General features: G+C 43.8%; 1 protein-coding gene across 2 annotated transcripts in view; it reads left to right on the top strand.

Annotated features, from left to right (window-relative positions):
• Positions 1-20,688, top strand: part of TUBGCP2 (tubulin gamma complex associated protein 2) — a 52,313-nt gene that overhangs the window by 12,550 nt on the left and 19,075 nt on the right. For both annotated transcript variants that reach the window (XM_040320753.1, XM_040320752.1), the window contains exons 6-13: positions 1,717-1,924; positions 6,686-6,885; positions 11,253-11,442; positions 13,404-13,549; positions 14,219-14,399; positions 16,258-16,438; positions 18,959-19,131; positions 19,285-19,413. In XM_040320753.1, coding sequence (XP_040176687.1) covers positions 1,717-1,924; positions 6,686-6,885; positions 11,253-11,442; positions 13,404-13,549; positions 14,219-14,399; positions 16,258-16,438; positions 18,959-19,131; positions 19,285-19,413 — 1,408 coding nt within the window. The remainder of the gene's footprint in view (positions 1-1,716; positions 1,925-6,685; positions 6,886-11,252; positions 11,443-13,403; positions 13,550-14,218; positions 14,400-16,257; positions 16,439-18,958; positions 19,132-19,284; positions 19,414-20,688) is intronic.

Here is a 20,688-nt window from a genome sequence, read left to right as displayed (position 1 = left end):
TTCCATTTCATTCTTGGAGAATACAGTTCAGCGCACTTTACTCCTGAAGTTCCATTGAAACCTGTATGGAATACCCTGCTAACCGATATGGAAACTCTAGAGTCCAATATGTCTTCTCTTGCACCAAACATTATTTTGAGGGATGTGTTCTATTCTGGGTTCACAACCTGTTACCAGTACCGTATTTATCGGGGTATTGCGCGCTCCGGCGTATAGCGCGCACCTCTAATGTGGACCCGCAATTCCTGTAAAAAAAACATTTTAGTACTTACAGTTTTGGTGTCTTGCGCGGCAGCCTCGTCGGGTCCGGCGTCCGTCTGCGGCTTCGGTGGTGTTCTCCCGCGCTGTCTCCCCGTCGAATCGCCGCTTCCCACGCTCAGTTTGAACGCCTCCGCCGACGTATACCGAGTGCGGTACACTCGGCTACATTCAGCCAGGCTCGGCTTCGCTCTTGCTCACGCTCTGTGACGTTTATGCGAGAGCACGAGCGAAGCCGAGCCTGGCCGAATGTAGCCAAGTGTACTGCACTCGGTATACGTCGGTGCAGGCATTCAAACTGAGCGCGGGTATCGACGTATATCGCGCACCCACCATTTTCCCCTTATTTAAAGGGGAAAAAAGTCTGCAGTATACGCCGATAAATGCGGTAATTCTGATTATTTTTGAAGTGTGGAAATTGAGAAATCGTCATCTCTCATGCAGACATAGCCCACAAACTCGCTGCTTCATTGTTTTGTTAACCACTTGCCGACCGCCGCATGAACATTTATGTCAACAGAATGGCACGGACAGGCAAATGGGCGTACAGGTACGTCTCTTTTAATTTGCTGTTGTGTGGTCGTGGCCGCCCTGCCACGAGCTCCGTGACCGTGCCTGGGGGACCCAAGGGCTCGATGTTCACCGGTGTCACAGAGCTAAAAAACGGGGAGATGTCAGTGTAAACACAACAGTGACATGTCACTGATCGAATGTTCCCTCTCATCGGGAGCAGCGATCAGTGACGTGTCACTCGTAGCCACGCCCCCTAACAGTTAGAATCCCTCCTAGGACACACTTAGCCCCTTGCTAGCCCCCTAGTGGTTAACCCCTTCACTGCCAGTCACATTTACACAGTAATAAGTGCATTTTCATAGCAATGATCGCTGTATAAATGTGAATGGTGCCATAATAGCGGCAAAAGTGTCCGATGTGTCCACCATTATGTCGCATTCACGATAAAAATCGCTGATCCCCGCCATTACTAGTACGGAAAAAAAAATTATAATAAAAATGCCATAAAACGATCCCCTATTTTGTAGACGCTATAAATTGCGCAACCCAATACATAAACGCTTATTGCGATTTTTTTTTTTTTTTTTTTTACCCAAAATATGTAGAATACATATCTGCTTAAACTGAGGAAAAAAAATGTTTTTATATATTTTTTTGGGGATCTTTATTATAGCAAAAAGTAAAAAATATAGTTTTTTTTTCAAAATTGTCGCTCTATTTTTGTTTATAGTGGAAAAAATAAAAACCGCAGAGGTGATCAAATACCACCAAAAGAAAGCTCATGACCGCGCATTTCTCAGTTAAAGCGACGCAGTGCCGAATCGCAAAAAGTGCTCTTGTCTTTGGCCAGCCAAGTGGTCCGGGGCTTAAGTGGTTAAAGAATAGTTATCGTTATCTTTGGCTTCAGTAATATCTCTAAAAAAAAATGTTTCTTTCAATGCATAGGAACACTTCCCCTCCCCACTCAAGAGGCAGTTATCGTAGAAGACCTGCTTTACATCCTGATCGGAGTTGATGGGCGATATATTACTGCACAACCACTGGTGGGACGTCAGACACGCTCTTTTTTAGTAGATCCAAACCTGGATATGTCTGTAAGGGAATTGGTAAACAGAATTCTGCCAGCAGCTTCCAGCTATTCCACTGTTACCAGGTACTAAATCATTCTCATGCAAGCCAATGCAAAAAATTGTGGAGATTATGTAGGCTTTGTGCTTGGAATTGATAACATGAAAAGGTTAGTATGCATGCCTAGTAGTACATTAGGTATGGTAATACATATAAAATCAGGTTAAAAATATCCATATTGAATTTGCTGTTGATACTGAACTTCAGGCAGATGTTAAAGACATAAATGAATGCAGCTCTGTAATCTTTTTATTGTGGCAATAAATAATTTGTGAAGTGCATGTGGTGTAGCAGTAGCAGCCTCTTCCAGACTACTGTACTACTGAAATCGGCTACTTAAAGGGGTTGTAAAGGTACAATTTTTTTTTGTTCCCCCTAAATAGCTTCCTTTTCCTTAGTGCAGTCCTCCTTCACTTACCTCATCCTTCCATTTTGCTTTTAAATGTCCTTATTTCTTCTGAGAAATCCTCATTTCCTGTTCTCCTGTCTGTAACTCCACACAGTAATGCAAGGCTTTCTCCCTGGTGTGGAGTGTCGTGCTCGCCCCCTCCCTTGGACTACTTGAGAGTCAGGACTCTCTCTACGTTGCAGATAGAGAAAGGAGATGTGTGTTAGTGGGCGTCCTGACTCTCCTGTAGTTCAAGGGAGGGGGCGAGCAGGACACCCCACACACAAAAAAAATTGTACCTTTACAACCCCTTTAATTATTCTGTGGTGAATGAATCATCATAGCCAAATATTTAATGTGCCTAATTCTCCATAGGCTTTCTTTGTCACAATCGACACATAGTTAGGGCTCTTTCACACGTCCGTTCCGTTCGTCCGTTTTTTGGACGTCCGTTAACGGACTGCAATGCTTCCCTATGGGCTAGCGTCCGTTAGCGGATGAGCATCCGCTAACGTCCGTTAGCATCCGTCTGCGTTCAGTTCCGTTTTTTTGGACGGAAGAAAACCCTATTTTTCTTCCGTCTAAAAAACGGACCGGACGAAAAACGGACGTTAACGGATGATCCGTTTATCATCCGTTCCGCTAACATCCGTTTTTCTATGTAAAAAGCCCCAAAAAAAAAAAAAAAAAGCGGATGAATAAACGGATGGAAAAACTGATGCAAAAACGGATGGAAAAACTGATGCAAAAACTGATGAAAAACTGACGAAAAACTGATGGAAAAACGGATCAACTGATGAAAAAAAAACTGATCTGAAAAACTGAACGGACGTGTGAAAGAGCCCTTACAGTGGATTTAAAAAGTCTACACACCCCTGTTAAAATGTCAGGTTTCTGTGATGTAAAAAAATGAGACCATGATAAATAATTTCAGAACTTTTTCCATCTTTTATTGCCGGGTTCACACTGCTGTGATGTCCGAGATCGGTTGTGATCTGCACTGCAGTGCAAATCACTTGCGATCTCTGTGCGATGCGATTTCAGCCATACAGATAGTATCGCACAGGACCCTTTCTTTGGTCCACAGCAGATACAGATTGCATGGGTGTTTTGCACCCATGCGATCCGATTCATGTCAGAACTTGCAGATCGCACTGCGATCTGCAAACTTATTTGGGGGTGTCATTAACTTTTAACTGACACTCCCAGCAGTTCGCATATGGCAGTGTGACCTGCCGCCGGGAGACATGTGATGCGGGGGCAGTGGATTCTGATGGTTCCCGCATCGCTGCAGTGTGAAACTGACCCTTAACGTGACCTATAAACTGTACAACTCGATTGAAAAACAAACTGAAATCTTTTAGGGGCGCAAAAAAAAACAATGTGGTTGCATAAGCGTGGGGGTCTCTTATAACTAGGGATGTAGCTGTGTTAAGAGTTAAGCAGTCTCATTTAAACATTTTGTTAACTAGGAGTCAGTACACACCTGCCATTATTGCCTCTGATTAACCCCAAATAAAATTAAGCTGTTCTAGTAGGTCTTTCCTGACATTTTCTTAGTAACATCCTACAGCAAAAGCCATGGTCTGCAGAGAGCTTCCAAAGCATCAGAGGCATCTCATTGTTAAAATGTATCAGTCAGGAGAAGGATACAAAAGAATTTCCAAGGCACTAGATATGCCATGGAACACAGTGAAAACAGTCATCAAGTGGAGAAAATATGGCACAACAGTGACATTACCAAGAACTGGACGTCCCTCCAAAATTTATGAAAAGACAAGAAGAATACTGGTCAGGGAGGCTGCCAAGAGGCCTACAGCAACATCAAAGAAGCTGCAGGAATATCTGGCAAGTATTGGCTGTGGGGTACACGTGACAACAATCTCCTGTATTCTTCACGTCTCGGCTATGGGGTTGAAGGGCAAGACGGAAGCCTTTTCTTCAGAAGAAAAACATCCAAACTCGGTGTAACGGTCACCACCGTTTACGATATTCCCATTCCATCAACCACGACAGCTTATCTGACACTCCAACCATCCAACAGACCCGATCCATATGGATTTCCCCAGAATAAACGAGACAAGCTCTGTTCTCAAAATGTATGAATGATCTTTAATGGTTAGCTCTCAGCTTTTTATGCAGTACAGTCATGTTTACAGTAATCACAGGGACAAAGGAACTCTCCACCCACACATCACACAATGGGGCTTCAATACACCTTCTCTTAGACAATGACCTTCAGAGCAGCCAATTATCCCCCAGACGTTCCGTCTCCGACAATAAGTGATTCACCTGCATAATACACATTCCTTTACTAAACATAATTGACATGCTAATTCCCTACCCCTGAAAAGAGACATCTGACCTTTAGACTGCTAACTCACAACACGTATCTATCATCAATAGCATCTTCACACAATGAAAGGTTTTAGGAGCAGACGTACTTAGTTAGCATCTCAACAGCCTAGGTTAAGCATTGACGTAGACGCTCTTATTGACCGGTTGTGGGTCAGCATGAAATCAAACTGTAATATTCCAGATCTCCTGCAATACATGAATTAACAGTAATGTCCCATCTCATGTAATTTATAATTAATATTTCCCAGTCACCCTATGCCCAAAAGGGGCACAGGGTGACCCTAGACCCAAGAGTCATTAGTGACGCTGGCACAGGAGTACCCCTCATCCTTCAAAAGTCTCTGGTTGTCACAGTCATTCCGTTACACCCGGCTAAATTGAAAAAAAAAAACACATCTGCAGTCGCCCAAAAGCATGTGGGAAAATGTGTTGTGGTCTGATGAAACCAAGGTTGAACTTTTTGCCCATAATTCCAAAAGATTTGTTTGGTGCAAAAACAACACTGCACATCACCAGAAGAACACCATACACACAGTGAAGCATGGTGGTGGCAACATCTAGCTTTGGGGCTGTTTTTCTTCAGCTGCAACAGAGGCCTTAGTAAAGGTAGAGGGAATTATGAACAGTTCCAAATACCAGTCAATATTGGCACAAAACCTTCAGGCTTCTGCTAGAAAGCTGAACATGAAGAGGAACTTTATCTTTCAGCATGACAATTTCCCAATGCATACATCCAAATCAAGGAATGGCTTCACCAGAAGACTAAAGTTTTGGAATGGCCCAGACCTGAATCCGATTGAAAATCTGTGGGGGGATCTGAAGAGGGCTGTGCACAGGAGATGCCCTCACAATCTGACAGATTTGAAGTGTTTTTGCAAAGAAGAGTGGGCAAATATTGCCAAGCTGATGCCCAAAAAGACTGGGTGCTGTAATAAAATCAAAAGGTGCTTCAATAAACTATTCATTTAATGCCTTGTACATATGATCGGATTTTTTTTCATCGGATATTCCGACCGTGTGTGTGACCCATCTGAGTTTTTCCACTGGACTTAGAAAGAGAACACGATGAAAAGAAATTATATCGGAAATTCCATTTGTCTGTATGGAACTGCAACGGAGAAAAAAACATGCATGCTCAGAATCAAGTCGACGCATGCTCAGAAGCATTGAACTCCATTTTATTCAGCTCGTCGTAGGGTTTTATGTCACCGCATTTTGGACGGTCGGAATTTGGTGTGACGGTGTGTATGCAAGACAGCTTGAGCGGAATTCCGTCATAAAAATCCATCTGAGTTTATCCCAACAGTAATTCCGATCGTGTGTATGGGGCATAAGGGTGTGCACACTTGTGCAACCATAATATTTTATTTTGTTATTTTTACTTCCCTCCACCTTAAATATTTTAGTTTGTTGTTCAACTAAGTTGTACAGTTTATCGGTCACATTTAAAGGTGGAAAAAGTTCTGAAATTATTTATCTTTGTCTCATATTTTGTTTGTTTTTTTACGTCCCAGAAAGCTGACATTTTGCCAGGGGGTGTTTAAACTTTTAATATGCACTGTACATGATTAGATTGAAAAGAGAAACATGTTCAAAAAGGCTCCTGACCACTATTAGGCCTCATTGATGTGGGCGCTGAGGCCCATACACCCTGAATTGACCACTTGTTCATGCGTTTGGAGCTGTCAGGTGCTGTGTGCAGACAGACCATGTAGGTCTGTGGGGATGCAGCTGCTGCACACACACGATCTGAGTTCAGAGCCACCTACTGGCACCCGCATGCCTGTCACATTAGGACAAGCAACTGTGTCTGTACAGCCGCTGCATCCCCATAGACTTGCATGGGCTGCCCGCACACAGCAGCTCCAGCCGCATTAAACAAAAGGCTAACTTATGGTGCATGAACCCCAGCATCCGTGCGAATGAGGCCTTGTGCTGGGCTTATTCATGTCTGAATTCTACATTTATTTATCTTTTGTCTGCATGTGCTGGTAGCTATTGCACCCCTATTAAAGTCCATGCCTCTGCTACCTCCCACAGATTCATTGAAGAAAAATCTTCTTTTGAATACGGTCAGGTTAACCATGCTCTAAGTGCTGCAATGCGGACGCTAGTGAAGGAATACATGATACTTATTACTCAGCTGGAGCACTTGCAACGCCAGGGTCTGCTCTCCTTGCAAAAACTGTGGTTTTATATCCAGCCTACTCTCAGGACAATGGAGGTACTGGCGTCTCTTGGTAAGTTTTTACAATTGTTAGAACCTCTGTAGCTCTCGCTACATAAATTAAATAAGAGCTTGCCTTGTCCTTGTAAGCACCTTATAGTATGTGTTGGGTTCACATTGGAAAATGCCATTTGGACATAATGAAGCTCTTCCTTGTTTTAATTTTATCTTTGCTTATGGGCATTCCTTACACATTTAGGGGTGAATTGGCAAGGAGTTGAGCGAGCATACATAAAAATGGAACAGATGCTGCTCCTAATTTACAAAGATGCTCAAGGTCTCTGTTCTGTTGTGACAAATACAGCATAGAGAACGGAGATTTAAATATAAGCCTCTTAATGTAAGTAATAGAAAAGGGGTAATAGTACCATCATCCTGGGAATCAATTTGGAATAGAGTAAGGACTAAGGGGACCCCAAAGGCCAAAAAAGGGAAAAGGAGCAAAGGGACTATATCGGTACTAGGTAAAAGGAAAGAAAAATTGAAAAATAGTAGTGATAAAAGATATATATCAGTTTATTTAGCATGGTATCAAAAAACAAAGGCCATACATAACCATAAAATACATCAAAAAACAATGTACAGCGATGGACCTATTGCACGACCGACCATACAGGTCACCGAGATGGAATAGACCCTGAACACAGGGCGGCGGTGAGAAGAGGGGGGGTCATACAATGCAGGATCTCAACTAGTTTCGCAACAGGGTTGCTTCGTCAGGAGAATTCTATACAGAGAACAACCACTCGCTAAGGAGCCAGCAGCCAACCGTGGAGAAGACTCTCCCGCGGCGAACGGGGGTGGGGGGGAGGGGAAACTACAGAGGTGGACCTGTTTTGACTGTGTATTAAAATATTAAGATAAATGGGCCCTAGGACCCAGGTGAAAAATGAACGGCAGGTAATTATCAGAAGCCGCACAATACGATTGTGTGTTTAAAGGTTCAGATGTGCCATCGACAAGAGATTCACTTGTAGGTATACAGCTTTTGTTAGGTAGAACAAAGGCACGTCCTAGGGCCCTAATGCACACCTGGCCCTAGGACGTGCATTTGTTCTACCTAACAAAGAGTCTTCTCCGCGGTTGGCTGCTGGCTCCTTAGCGAGTGGTTGTTCTCTGTATAGAATTCTCCTGACGAAGCAACCCTGTTGCGAAACTAGTTGAGATCCTGCATTGTATGACCCCCCCTCTTCTCACCGCCACCCTGTGTTCAGGGTCTATTCCATCTCGGTGACCTGTATGGTTGGTCGTGCAATATGTCCATCGCTGTACATAGAGAACGGAGAGCTGAAGCTGCATTCTCTGATCTGTCTGCCCGTCCCCACCCCCTGCTCAGTTCAGAGCACAAGGGAGGAGGAGCGGGTTAACAAATCTTCAGGCTCTGCTTGTATAATGTAATCACTGCACAGGCAGAGAGAGGGATGTGACCTGTCTGCTGACAGCTCACATTCCATATGACAAAGTCACGCCTGTTGGGGATTAAAATTTTGAACATGCTGGAAAAAATCTGATGCAGAAGATTTTTTTGCACCACTCATTGGTATTTTGTCTCCATAGGCCAATAAAAGTTCCATTCTTATAACCAAGCTTCATAAGTGAACCAACTGTCATAACTTGTGTGCACCACATTAACTGAGCAGATAGCCCTGTCTCAGGTCTATCTGTGCCACCTGCATCAGTTTCTATTTCAGAGTGAAATAGAAACTAGCGCTGGGGTGCACCTAATTAATAGAGAGAATATGGCAGTTTTCCATATTGAAACCTGCCACAGATTTCTTTTCTCAAATAGGTGTTTAGGAAGAGAAATGTCTAAGCAGTGTTTTCATTTGTCAGCCTCAGTGATCATATTGAAAATGGACATGTGCAGGATGCTGCAGTAGATTTGAATTTAGATTTGAAAGCCCAGAGTGCTATCTAAACGAAAATAACTGCCGAATAACCCCTTTACAATTTGTCATAAACCAATGTGGCCGAACTAGTTGAAAAATAATAGTGCCAAAGTAAAAATGAATAAAAGATAGAACATCTGAATATGATTTTCATTTTTCAGGAGTCTTCAGGCATCCCCAGCTTGTGAAATGATGTGATTATAGGAGAAGTTCCCACCCTTTTGTTAGGGTCCTTTCACATGTGCGTCCGTTTTTTCATACGTCCGTTTACGGACTGCAATGCTTTCCAATGGGATAGCGTACGTTAGCGGATGAGCATCCGCTAACGTCCGTTAACATCCGTCTCCGTTAAGCTCAGTTTTTTTGAACGGAAGAAAACCCTATTTTTCTTCCGTCAAAAAAACGGAACGGACAAAAAACGGATGTTAGCGGACGATCCGTTTAATATCTGATCCACTAACATCCCTTTTTCATCAAAATATGTAATAAAAATAAAGTTCTAACAAAAAAAAGCAGATGAAAAAACGGATGACAACTGATGAAAAACGGATGAAAAAACGGATCAACTGATGATAAAAAAACTGATCTAAAAAATGGTCCGCACGTGTGAAAGGACCCTAAGCCCCCGTTCACACCTAGGCGTATATACGCCTGTAGTGCGACGCCGCAGCTGCCCCTGAGACGCTGGAGGGATGATTTCACATTGCCCTCTATGGAGATGGTTCACATCTGAACGCCGTACGCCTGCCGCCTGAAAACAAGTCCCGGACCTTTTTTTCAGGCGGCGTTCGGCATAGGAGATGTGAACCATCTCCATAGAGGGGGTAAGGCTGCATTCACAATCGCAGCGTCGCTGCGTTTTCTCGCCGCAAATCGCGGTACAAAACGCTGCAATTTGTCACCGCAATTTGCGGGACAAAACGCAGCGATTTTGTACGCCAAGGTGTGAATGCAGCCTAAAGTTGCCATAACAGGGTGGGAACTTCTGCCAAAGCTGCTATTGCTATCAGCAACAGACTGCACCATGCAGTGTGCTCACTGCGCAAGCGAGAGACTTGAATGTGCATGCTGGGTGGCAAGCTGCACAAAATCCAGAAAGGGTACAAAGCGGTGGCTTCAGGTGTTCATGTTAAAATGGCTGCTACCAGACTTTGCTGAGGAAGAATTCTGCTGTATATTTGGCAAGCAAGGAATGGGATATTCTTTTACATTTAAAACGCAAGTGGTTAAAGCGCTGCTTAACAATACCAAGATTTTTTTTTATTTAAAACGATGGTAGCGGACTGTAGCTCCTCTTTAAGAAATAACTGTTTCGACCCGGGTTCACACTAGCGCGATCTCAGAGATCCCATGTGATTCGCACACGCACCGCACGTGCCGATACAGTTATATGACTGAACTCGCATTGGATTCGCACAGAAAATAGTGCAGGGATGTTCTCACCTATGCAATCCAATTCCTGTGCAAGTTCACAGTTTGCACTGCGATCTGTGAACTAAACTGGGGGTCTCATTAACTTTTGTTTCATCGATGTGGGAACCGGTGCTGGAATCGCGCCGAGTCCCACATCGCATTAGTGTGAACCCAGGGTTAGATCGAAGGATTGCAGATGCTGCATCTATACAATTGAATGCACATCCTTTGCTGAATTAAAAGTGCACCAGATTCAGTTGTTTTCTTAAAGGGGAGTTCCACCCACAATTTCACTTTTTAAATATAAATACCCCTGTAATACACAAGCTTAATGTAGTCTAGTAAAGTTAGTCTGTAAACTAAGGTCCGTTTTGTTAGGTTGAGCATTAGAGCATTTAGTTAGTTTATAATCTAGAAATAGACCGTGGCCATCTTAAGTGTGGGCATCATGAAGCCAGACTGTATGACTTCCTTGATTTCAGCCTTGCAGATCTCGCACATGCTCAGTGCTGTACAAGCGATGTAATAGGTTTCAGTCAGGTTTCCATAGCAACGGGAGTGTCAGAGGAAGTTGCCGCCCCTTCTCTATGCCAGTGTTTCTCAACTCCAGTCCTCAAGGCGCCCCAACAGGTCATGTTTTCAGGATTTCCCTCTGATGAAACAGCTGTGGTAATTACTAAGGCGATGAAACTGATCAAATCACCTGCGCAAAATAATGGAGAGCCTGAAAACATGACCTGTTGGGGCGCCTTGAGGACTGGAGTTGAGAAACACTGCTCTATGCAAATAGGCTATTTGCAAGGACTACTGGGAAACATGATGCCTATCCCAGAAACCCTTGCGAATAGCCTTGTGACTTAATAGCCTAGGCTAATAAGGAGGAGGAAGTAATGAAGGACTACAAAATAAAGGTATTTACAAGCAACAAAATAAATAAAAATTGTCCATTCTGAACACTATGAGATTAGGGCATGCAGCACAGACAAACATAAAAAAATGGGTGGAACTTTAATGAAGTTACCTGTTAGTTTATATCACTGAACCTTAATTGTTTGACCGTGTTTTGTTTTTCTGCCAGCCACTTCATTGGATAAAGGAGAGTGCCTAGGTGGTGCCACACTCAGTTTGCTGCATGATAGAACCTTTGGTTATACGGGTGATACCCAGGCCCAGGAGCTATGTCTGTATTTGACTAAGGCAGCCAGCACTCCATACTTTGAAATATTAGAGAGTTGGATTTATAGAGGAATCATCAATGACCCTTACAGGTGAGAGAAATGTTTTCATTTTGTATAAGACTGTAAATAATAGTCTAGACTTTGATCATGGTCATATTTTACCTTTTTTAGCATATGTGATTACCAAAGCAAGTGCATGACTTTTATCAACCGCCTAATTTTTTATTGTGCTATGATCATCAAGCTGCAAAAATAAAATGTAACCGACTGTGAAAAGTGGTGTGATAAAAGTTACTCCATGATAAGCAAAGTGTGTGCATTAGTGTCACTTATTTAAGGAAGCCGTTCAATGGCAGACTTGGGTAAGAACATGCAGGGTTTAGCAGAAGTAGGTATAAACTATTCATATGGTCAAAGTAAAGCAATCCTCAATGACCACAGTGGGGCATATTAAGCACCGAAGGTGACTTTTACCAAACATTCACATGAACCAGGAAGAATTATCTGCAGTGAATGTTCACTCGGTGTCAGATTCACTGCTTTGTAAAAATTCCCCAGTGTCTATTGTGATCCAAATTTTGCTTATCCAAACATTAGTTATGTTGTATAGGAAGTGTATACTTCTTATATATAATCTGCCAGGGCTAAAAAGGGCCTTTCTACTTTTTTTTTTCTATTTTAAAGCAGTAGTAAAGTCCATTTTATAACTTGTACCTACAGGTAAGCCTATAATAAAGCTTACCTGTAGGTATGGTGAATATCTCCTAAATGTGTACCATTTAGAAGATATTCACATTTGTAGAAGCTGGTGACGTCGCCAGCTCATGCACACTGCGCTCTGAATGGAGGGCATGCTGGGGTATGCTGTCCATTGAGAGCGCTGTGCCACTACCGAAGGTGTGATGTCATTGTGCCCTGGCCATGAAAACGGTCAGCCCACGAACCTGTAAGGAAAATGGGGTGAAGATGAGTAAGTACCGTATTTATCGGCGTATTCAGCGCACTTTTTTGCCCTGAAAATCAGGGCAAAATCGTGGGTGCGCGATATATGCCGATACCCGCTTTCCCGCGCCGAGTTTGAATACTGCGCAGGCATATACCGAGCGCAGTACACTCGTGTATAGTCGGGCAGTCTCGGCTCCTCTCGCGCTCACGTCCTGGACGTACAGGACGTGAGCACGACAGTAGCCGAGCCTGCCCGACTATACACAAGTGTACTGCGCTCGGTATATGCCGGCGCAGGATTCAAACTCGGCGCGGGAAACGAGCGGGGAGGACGCCGGACCCGACGAAGAGGACACCCGAAGCCGCAGACGGACGCCGGACCCGACGAGGCCGCCGATGGACGCTGCGCAAGACACCAAAACTGTAAGTACAAAAATCTTTTTTCCACAGGAATTTCGGGGCAACTTTAGGAGTGCGCGCTATACGCGGGAGCGTGCTATACCTCAATAAATACGGTAACTTGTATAGCACTACAAATGAAAACAAAATCGCCTTAAGGCGATGTATCCAATGTCGTTGTCCAGCCACGCTTCAGAATAGATGTGTCTTAAGTTTTTTTTCTGAAGGCCCGATGGTTCACTTCCATCCGAATGTCTGTAGGTAGAGCGTTCCATAGCCGCGGTCCTTGGACTGCGAATCTTCGTTCTCCTTTAGATTTGTAGCGGGACTTGGGGATGTGGAGGAGGTTCTGATTAGTTGATCATAGGGCCCGATTTGGGGTGTAGTGTTTTTTATTTTCTGCCATAAGTATTGTGGGTGAGGCAGAGGGTTTTTGAATGTCACCCGATCCTTTACGGCTAGCCAGTGGAGGGACCTCAAGACCGGAGAGAAAGCAGTGACAGCACACCGCTGGGGGGCTTTGTTTTTATGGTAAGTTTTTCGCTGTGCATAGGAGCACAATATGACTTAAACCGCTGAATGGCCCAATTTTTTTTTTTTTACGGTACTAACGCTTTAATATTCATAAATGTTTAGAGACATTTCTGGTTTTGTGTATCGGTTATATTGTATTCATAATATTTTGCTAATCTTTGTATTTGGCACAGTGAGTTTATGGTAGAGGAGCACGAGCTGCAGAAAGAGAAAATCCAGGAGGATTATAATGACAAGTACTGGGATCAGCGCTATACTATTGTACAACAACAGATCCCGTCCTTCCTGCAGAAGGTGGCAGACAAGATTCTTAGTACAGGTAAGAAGAACGAATGCAGGAATCTGGCTAAATCTAAGCATGTTGTTGATGCTTTATTGTGAAAAAGTGTTGCCTGTCACCGCCAGTGATTTGTTGGATTTAATTTTCTAACCCACACTTAAAGCGGGAGTTCACCCATAAAAAATGTTTTACCCTTAGATGGATGCTCATTTTGTCTAGGGGAATCGGTTAGTTGTTTTAAAATCCGAGCAGTACTTGCCGTTGTAGAGAGCGATCTTCTCCGCCGCTTCCGGGTATGGTCTTCGGGACTGGGCTTTACTATTTTGATTGACAGGCTTCCGACGGTCGCATCCATCGCGTCACGAGTAGCCGAAAGAAGCCGAACGTCGGTGCGGCTCTATACGGCGCCTGCGCACCGACGATCGGCTACTTTCGGAAAATCGTGACGCGATAGATGCGACCGTCGAAAGCCTGTCAATCAAGAAGGAACGCCCAGTGCCGAAGACCATACCCGGAAGCGGCGGAGAAGATCTCTCTCTACAACAGTAAGTACTGCTCGGATTTTAAAACAACTAACCGATTCCCCTTCACAAAATGAGCATCAATCTAATGTTAACATTTTTTTGAGGGGGAACTCCCGCTTTAAGAAATTGCTTTCTGAATCAACTCTTAGTTTGTAATATGTTCTCTGTGGATTTTATCATCCAGGAAAATACCTAAATGTGGTGAGAGAGTGTGGCCATGATGTCACGTGCCCAGATGCCAAGGAGATTGTGTACACGCTGAAAGAACGTGCCTATGTGGAGCAGATTGAAAAGGCCTATAGCTATGCTAGCAAAGTACTGCTGGACTTCTTAATGGAAGAGAAGGAGCTGGTGGCACATCTCCGGTAGGATAATATATGAAGAATATTCATACTCCAAAGCAGTTTTTAGATTTCCATCTTTATCTTGTATTTTATTAGCACTTTATAAGCCCCGGACCATTTGTCTGGTTAAAGACCAGGCCACTTTTTGAAATTCGGCACTTTGTCGCTTTAACTGACAATTGCGCGGTCATGCGACGTGGCTTCCAAACAAAATTGACGTAATTTTTTTCCCACAAATTGAGCTTTTTTTTGGTGGTATTTGATCACCTCTGCGGTTTTTATTTTTTGTGCTATAAACAAAAATAGACCGACAATTTAAAAAAAATGCAATATTTTTTACTTTTTGCTATAATAAATATCCTCAAAAAATATCTAAAAATAAAAATTTCTTCAGTTTAGGCCGATAAATATTCTTCTACATATTTTTGGTAAAAAAAATCGCAATAAGCGTTTATTGATCGGTTTGCGCAAAAGTTATAGGGCCAGATTCAGAAAGAAGTTACGCTGGCGTAACTTCTAGGATGCGCCGGCGTATCTTTTTTCTGGATTCAGAAAACAAGATACGCCAGAATTTTGCTAAGATCCGACTGGCGTAAGCCTCTTATGCCGTCGTATCTTAGTTGCCTATTTACGCTGGCCGCTAGGTGGCGCCTCCGTTGATTTACGCAAGGTATATGCAAATTAGGTAGATACGCCGATTCACAAACATACGTACGCCTGGCGCATTTTCTTACGTCGTTTACGTAAGGCTTTTTCCGGCGTTAAAGTTACCCCTCATAAAGCAGGGGTAAGTCATGTTAGGTATGGACGTCGGAAACGTACGAACAGCGTCGTATTTTACGCCGTTTGCGTGTGCGACAGTTTGCGGCGTAATTTGGAGCATGCGCACTTGGAAACGTTCACGGACGGCGCATGCGCCGTTCGTAAGAAACGTCAATTACGTGGGGTCACAAGTAATTTAAATAAAACACGCCCACATCATCCATATACCGCCCATATATGCTACGCCGCCGTAACTTCGGGCGTAAGATCTTTCAGAATACACTACTCGCCTGACTGAGTTGCGGCGTAGCGCATATGAGATGCGCTACGCCCGCAGAAAGATACGCTAATCTTTCTGAATCTGGCCCATAGCGTCTACAAAATAGGGGATAGTTGCATGACATATTTATTAATCTATTTTTTTTTTTTATTTTTATCGTGACTGCGACATTATGGCAGACACATCGAACACTTTTGACACGTTTTTGGGACCATTGTCATTTTTACAGCGATCAGTGCTATAAAAATGCACTGATTACGATGAAAATGACACTGGCAGTGAAGGGGTTAACCACTAGCGCTGTAGGGGTTAGGTGTGCTCTAGTGAGTGATTCTTACTGTAGGGGGGATGGGTTGCGTGCGACAGTGATCACCGCTTCCGATTTGCAGGAAGCGGTGATTAGTGTCATTGTCACTAGGCAGAGCGGGGAGATTACATCAGCATCTCCCCCCTTCTTCCTCACCGTGAGATGATCATGGGTATGCCCACGGCGATCGAGTCCACGGGAGCCGCGGTCGGGCACGCACGCGTCCGCAATGCCGCTTCCTTAAAGGGGACGTACAGGTACGTCCTTTTGCCCAGGAGTGCTATTCTGTCGACGTATAAGTGGGTGCGTCGGTCAGCAAGCAGTTAATAAACACAAACAAGAAGGATGAAGAATCACTAGCAGTCTGACTATAACTAATCTAAATACGATGATGGTCACATGGTGAAAGTAAAGTTTAACCTATACAAAGATGAGATCATTTCTATATAAAGTCATGTTGCAATATAGTTGACGTTCAGTTAGAGAAGCTGAACATCCTGTAATATATTTCTAATTCTTTTCCATTTCAGGTCCATTAAACATTACTTCCTCATGGACCAAGGAGACTTCTTTGTGCACTTCATGGACCTGACCGAGGAGGAGTTAAGGAAAACTGTGGAAGATATAATACCAACCAGGCTGGAGGCTCTATTGGAGTTGGCTTTACGAATGAGTACTGCCAACACGGACCCTTTCAAAGATGACCTAAAGGTACCAAGAGAGAACCCATTCAGTGCTTCATATCAGGTTCTGGCAGTTGACAGGCAGAAGTTTGGGCTATTATCGCAATACATGACTTTAAAATATTAAAGCCCAACTCCAGCCCAAACTTTCTTTTGTAGCAAAGTATTGGAAGTCCTGTTTTTGCTCTTTATGACCTCATTAGAGATAGCTACCGTTACTTTTTACACCACAACAAGAAACGAGTGCTTGGGACTGGGGCAAAAAATAAAATAAAAATTCAGGTTCTAAACTTTGCTATACCAAATCCACTCTACTAAGAAAGTATTTTTGTTTTTTTGTGTGACCCCTGTCACCAGCACAAGTTATGAAGGGAACCTGACAGAGGATCAAATACCCCTCCCCTACAATCCCACACACTATCCAAAAATCATGGTAACTGGAATTGGGCTTCAGAGAAGACAGAGAAAGACAATGTATGGAGAATTTTGCAAGGCAAAGGCCATACATCTAAAATTTATATTACATTTAAAATAAGCAATAAAATATCAATTACTACAGCAGCGCTAGTTGCCACTTTAAACCGTGACCCCTCTTTCCTATGACCGTGCATAGAAGGAAATGGTATTTAAGATGAAGGGACATAAGTCAGAGTCCAGTGTAAGAAGTGCGTTGTGAGGAATGGTAAGCTCTCCGCTGCAGGTGACATCGAACGTGCACACTCCACCTTTCAAGCTTCTCCCGTGTCAATCTCCCCTTATGGGTATCTACTCACCAAAAAGGTCTACAAGCCCTGAACCTCTGCACCATCCAACTTTCCTCCAATTCCAAAGCCTGGAGTCGATCGGCACGCTCTGCTCCTGATAACCACCGGTTGTGAGAGCAAAAAAAGACTGGAGATGGTGGAATACCGTTTTAAGTCTTTATTCCACAAACTGCATCGATCAGCTTTTTAACATTATTAGCAGTTAACCACTTCCCTACCAGGCACTTACGCACCTTCCTGCCCAAGCCAATTTTCAGCTTTCAGCGCTGTCGCACTTTGAATGACAATTGCGCGGTCATGCTACACTGTACCCAAACTTTTTTTTTTTATCATTTTGTTCCCACAAATAGAGATTTCTTTTGGTGGTATTTGATCACCTCTGCGATTTTTTTATTTTTTGCGCAACAACTAAAAATAGACCGAAAATTTTGAGAAAAAAAAACATTATTTTTTTGTAAATAAGTACATTTTCTTCTTCGATTACGGGCACCGATGAGGCGGCACCGATGAGGCGACACTGATAGGCAGCGCTGGTATGTGGCACTCATGGGCGGCACTGATGGGTACTTATGGGTGGCACGGGTGGACACTGAGGGGTGGCACTGATGGCATTGCTGGGCATCACTTTTTTAATCCCATATTATGGCCAGTTAGTGCCCATTTGTGGGCACTGATTGGCATCTATTCTCATTTTTTTTATTTTTTATTGCCCCCTTCCCTGGTGGTCCAGTGTGGACTTCCCTGGTGGTCCAGTGTGGGCTTCCCTGGTGGTCCAGTATGGGCATCCGAGGGGGGGCTGCGCTGATAAACAATCAGCACGAACCCCCCCCGTCTGGCTCTCCTCTACTCACGTCTGTCAGACGCGAATGAGGAAGAGCCTATCAACGGCTCTTCCTGTTTACATCGTGATCAGCCGTGATTGGATCACGTGGTAAAGAGCCTCCGCCGGAGGCTCTTTACCGAGATCGGAGATGCAGGGTGTCAGACTGACACCCCGCATCACCGGTCGCCGCACCCCCACGGGCGCACCGGCATTTAATTTTGCAGGACGTCGATAGACGTCCAGTCAGGATTACAGAACCACTTCCCGGACGTTAATTTACTATTGACCGGGCGGGAAGTGGTTTAACAACAATATAATGACCGGGCTGTTTCCTGGCTCTCAGGGGGATATCCGGCGTGTCAGTCCCGCCCACCGCAGATAGACAACACTCTTCTTCTGCACAATGGAGCGCAGCTGGAACGCAGCGCACAGCACGTTACTTCCTGTATGTCATGAGATCACGCCCTGAAGTTTCGTTCTTTCAACTTCCTCTGAGGGCCATACATGATTCATTTTCTGATTGAATGAAAAAATGAATCTATTCCCCCATCCACATATTCAAGGTGGGTGGGGGAATCCCTCCCACGGTGCTATTGTATTCTGACAGCGGGGAGAGTTTCATGCCGTCGGAATACACCCATCAGCACTGATCAAGCAAAAAACAGGCTGGTTGTACAAAAGTGGATTGAGAGATCAATCGGCCTACCATAGATGCATCCATATTCGTTCGATCCCTGCTGAACCGGCTGCATTTCTATTCATCTACAGCGGACTTAAGTGTTTACCTCTGTTTGAGAAGAGGTCACACAATCAAGTGTGTCGATCCAGGGCGTGTCCAGTGACAAAGCACGGGTCTTACCTTTTAGCATGTTCAAAAGCTCTTGGGTATTTTTTAACATAACGTATCCTTCCTACTTAATTGTAATAGAAGTGAGTGGCATGTGCTTCTTTCTGTTTTTAGATTGAGCTGATGCCCCATGACCTCATCACCCAGCTTCTTCGTGTCCTTGCAATTGAAACCCGGCAAGAGAAAGCCTTGATTAATGCTGATCCCACTGAGCTGGCACTTAGTGGGCTGGAGGCCTTTTCCTTTGATTACATTGTCAAGTGGCCTCTTTCATTAATAATAAACAGGTAAGATACAATTTTCTACACCAATCAGAAAATGCAGTAAAATATGTCTTCATTCCATATATCCCACTTGCATTTTTCTACAATGGAAACTAAATAAATGCTTGTAAGCTTATTTTTTTCTGTTTTGTATCTTCTTATTTCTTTCATCTTCAGAAAGGCTCTGACACGTTACCAGATGCTTTTTCGCCATTTATTCTACTGCAAACACGTGGAGAGACTGCTGTGCAATGTTTGGATCAGCAACAAGACAGCTAAGCAGTTTTCCCTGCATTCTGCGAAATGGTAAGACTAGAACTGTAGATCAAAGTGTTAAAGTAGAAATACTGTTGGAAATGTACATAGAAAAAAAATACTATGAAGTTTATTTACTAAAGGAGTAGAGATTACCGTATATACTCAAGTATAAGCAGAGTTTTTCAGCCCTTTTGTTCAGCCTGAAAATACCCAATGCCCCCCCCCCCCCCCCCCCGGCTTATATTCAAATCAGTGTACCTGAAGTTATTGACAGGCTACGGGCGTCCGTTGTTTAAAAGTCGCGGTCTCCTCCTGGTCCTTCCAATGATAGAAGTTTCTTAGCAGACACAGTTCCGCCTATCACGGACGTTCTCTCATCCTCTGACTCAGTTTCCCAGAAGACAATGTGTTCAGTGTTCCGCCAATCACGGACGTCTTTTCACCCTCAGGCAAGAGGACGTCCGTGATTGGCGGAACAATGAAAACACAGTGTCTGCTGGGAAGCGGAGGATGAGAGAACGTCCGTGATAGGCGGAACTGTGTCTGCTGAGAAACGCCTATCGTGGAAAGGAACAGGAGGAGACCATGATTTTTAAACAATGAATGGACGCCCGCAGCCTGTCAATTTCAGGTACACTGACTCGGGCACAGTGAGGTTGCAATGGGCACATTGAGGCGTGCAAATGGGCATTGTTGACCCTCTTTTTTGCTTACAGTAGCTGCTGCATTCTCACCCTAGGCTTATACGCGAGTCAATACGTTTTTCCATTTTTTGTGGTAAAATTAGGTACCTTGGCTTATATTCGGGACGGCTTATACTCAAGTATATACAGTATATTTTCAAAGTAAATGATTTCCCAGATGGCTGAATGTTCACCCCTCTCAAACACATACATAGTAAGTTGAGGTTGGAGATCTGAAAGCAGTGATTATAACTTATTCTGTGCACTGTGTTACATGTAATGCTAAAGATTTAAACCATTGTGGTTTAAATCTTTAGCATGGATGGGTATTCTTCAACAATTTTAACTTTCAGTTTAATCCATGTGTACATTTGTTTTTTTAAATTCTGTGTATTCAATAAGGATGAGCTCTGGCGTGTTCGCACAGCCCACATGCAGAGCCCGCCAGGAAGTCGGCACTGTGCTGCGCTAATCACAGGCAGTGAGACATTGTCCCGATGCGCGGCTGCAGAGATCGAGAAATGTCTCCCTGCCTGTGATTAGCGCAGCGCAGTGCCGACTTCCTGGTGGGCTGTGCGAACACGCCGGAGCTCAGTCTTATTGTCCAATTTACATATTTACTGAATACTATCATCAAAAG

This window comes from Rana temporaria, chromosome 8 (genome assembly GCF_905171775.1).
Source record: "Rana temporaria chromosome 8, aRanTem1.1, whole genome shotgun sequence".
NCBI lineage: Eukaryota > Metazoa > Chordata > Amphibia > Anura > Ranidae > Rana > Rana temporaria.
This window is presented reverse-complemented; position numbering and strand designations above follow the sequence as displayed.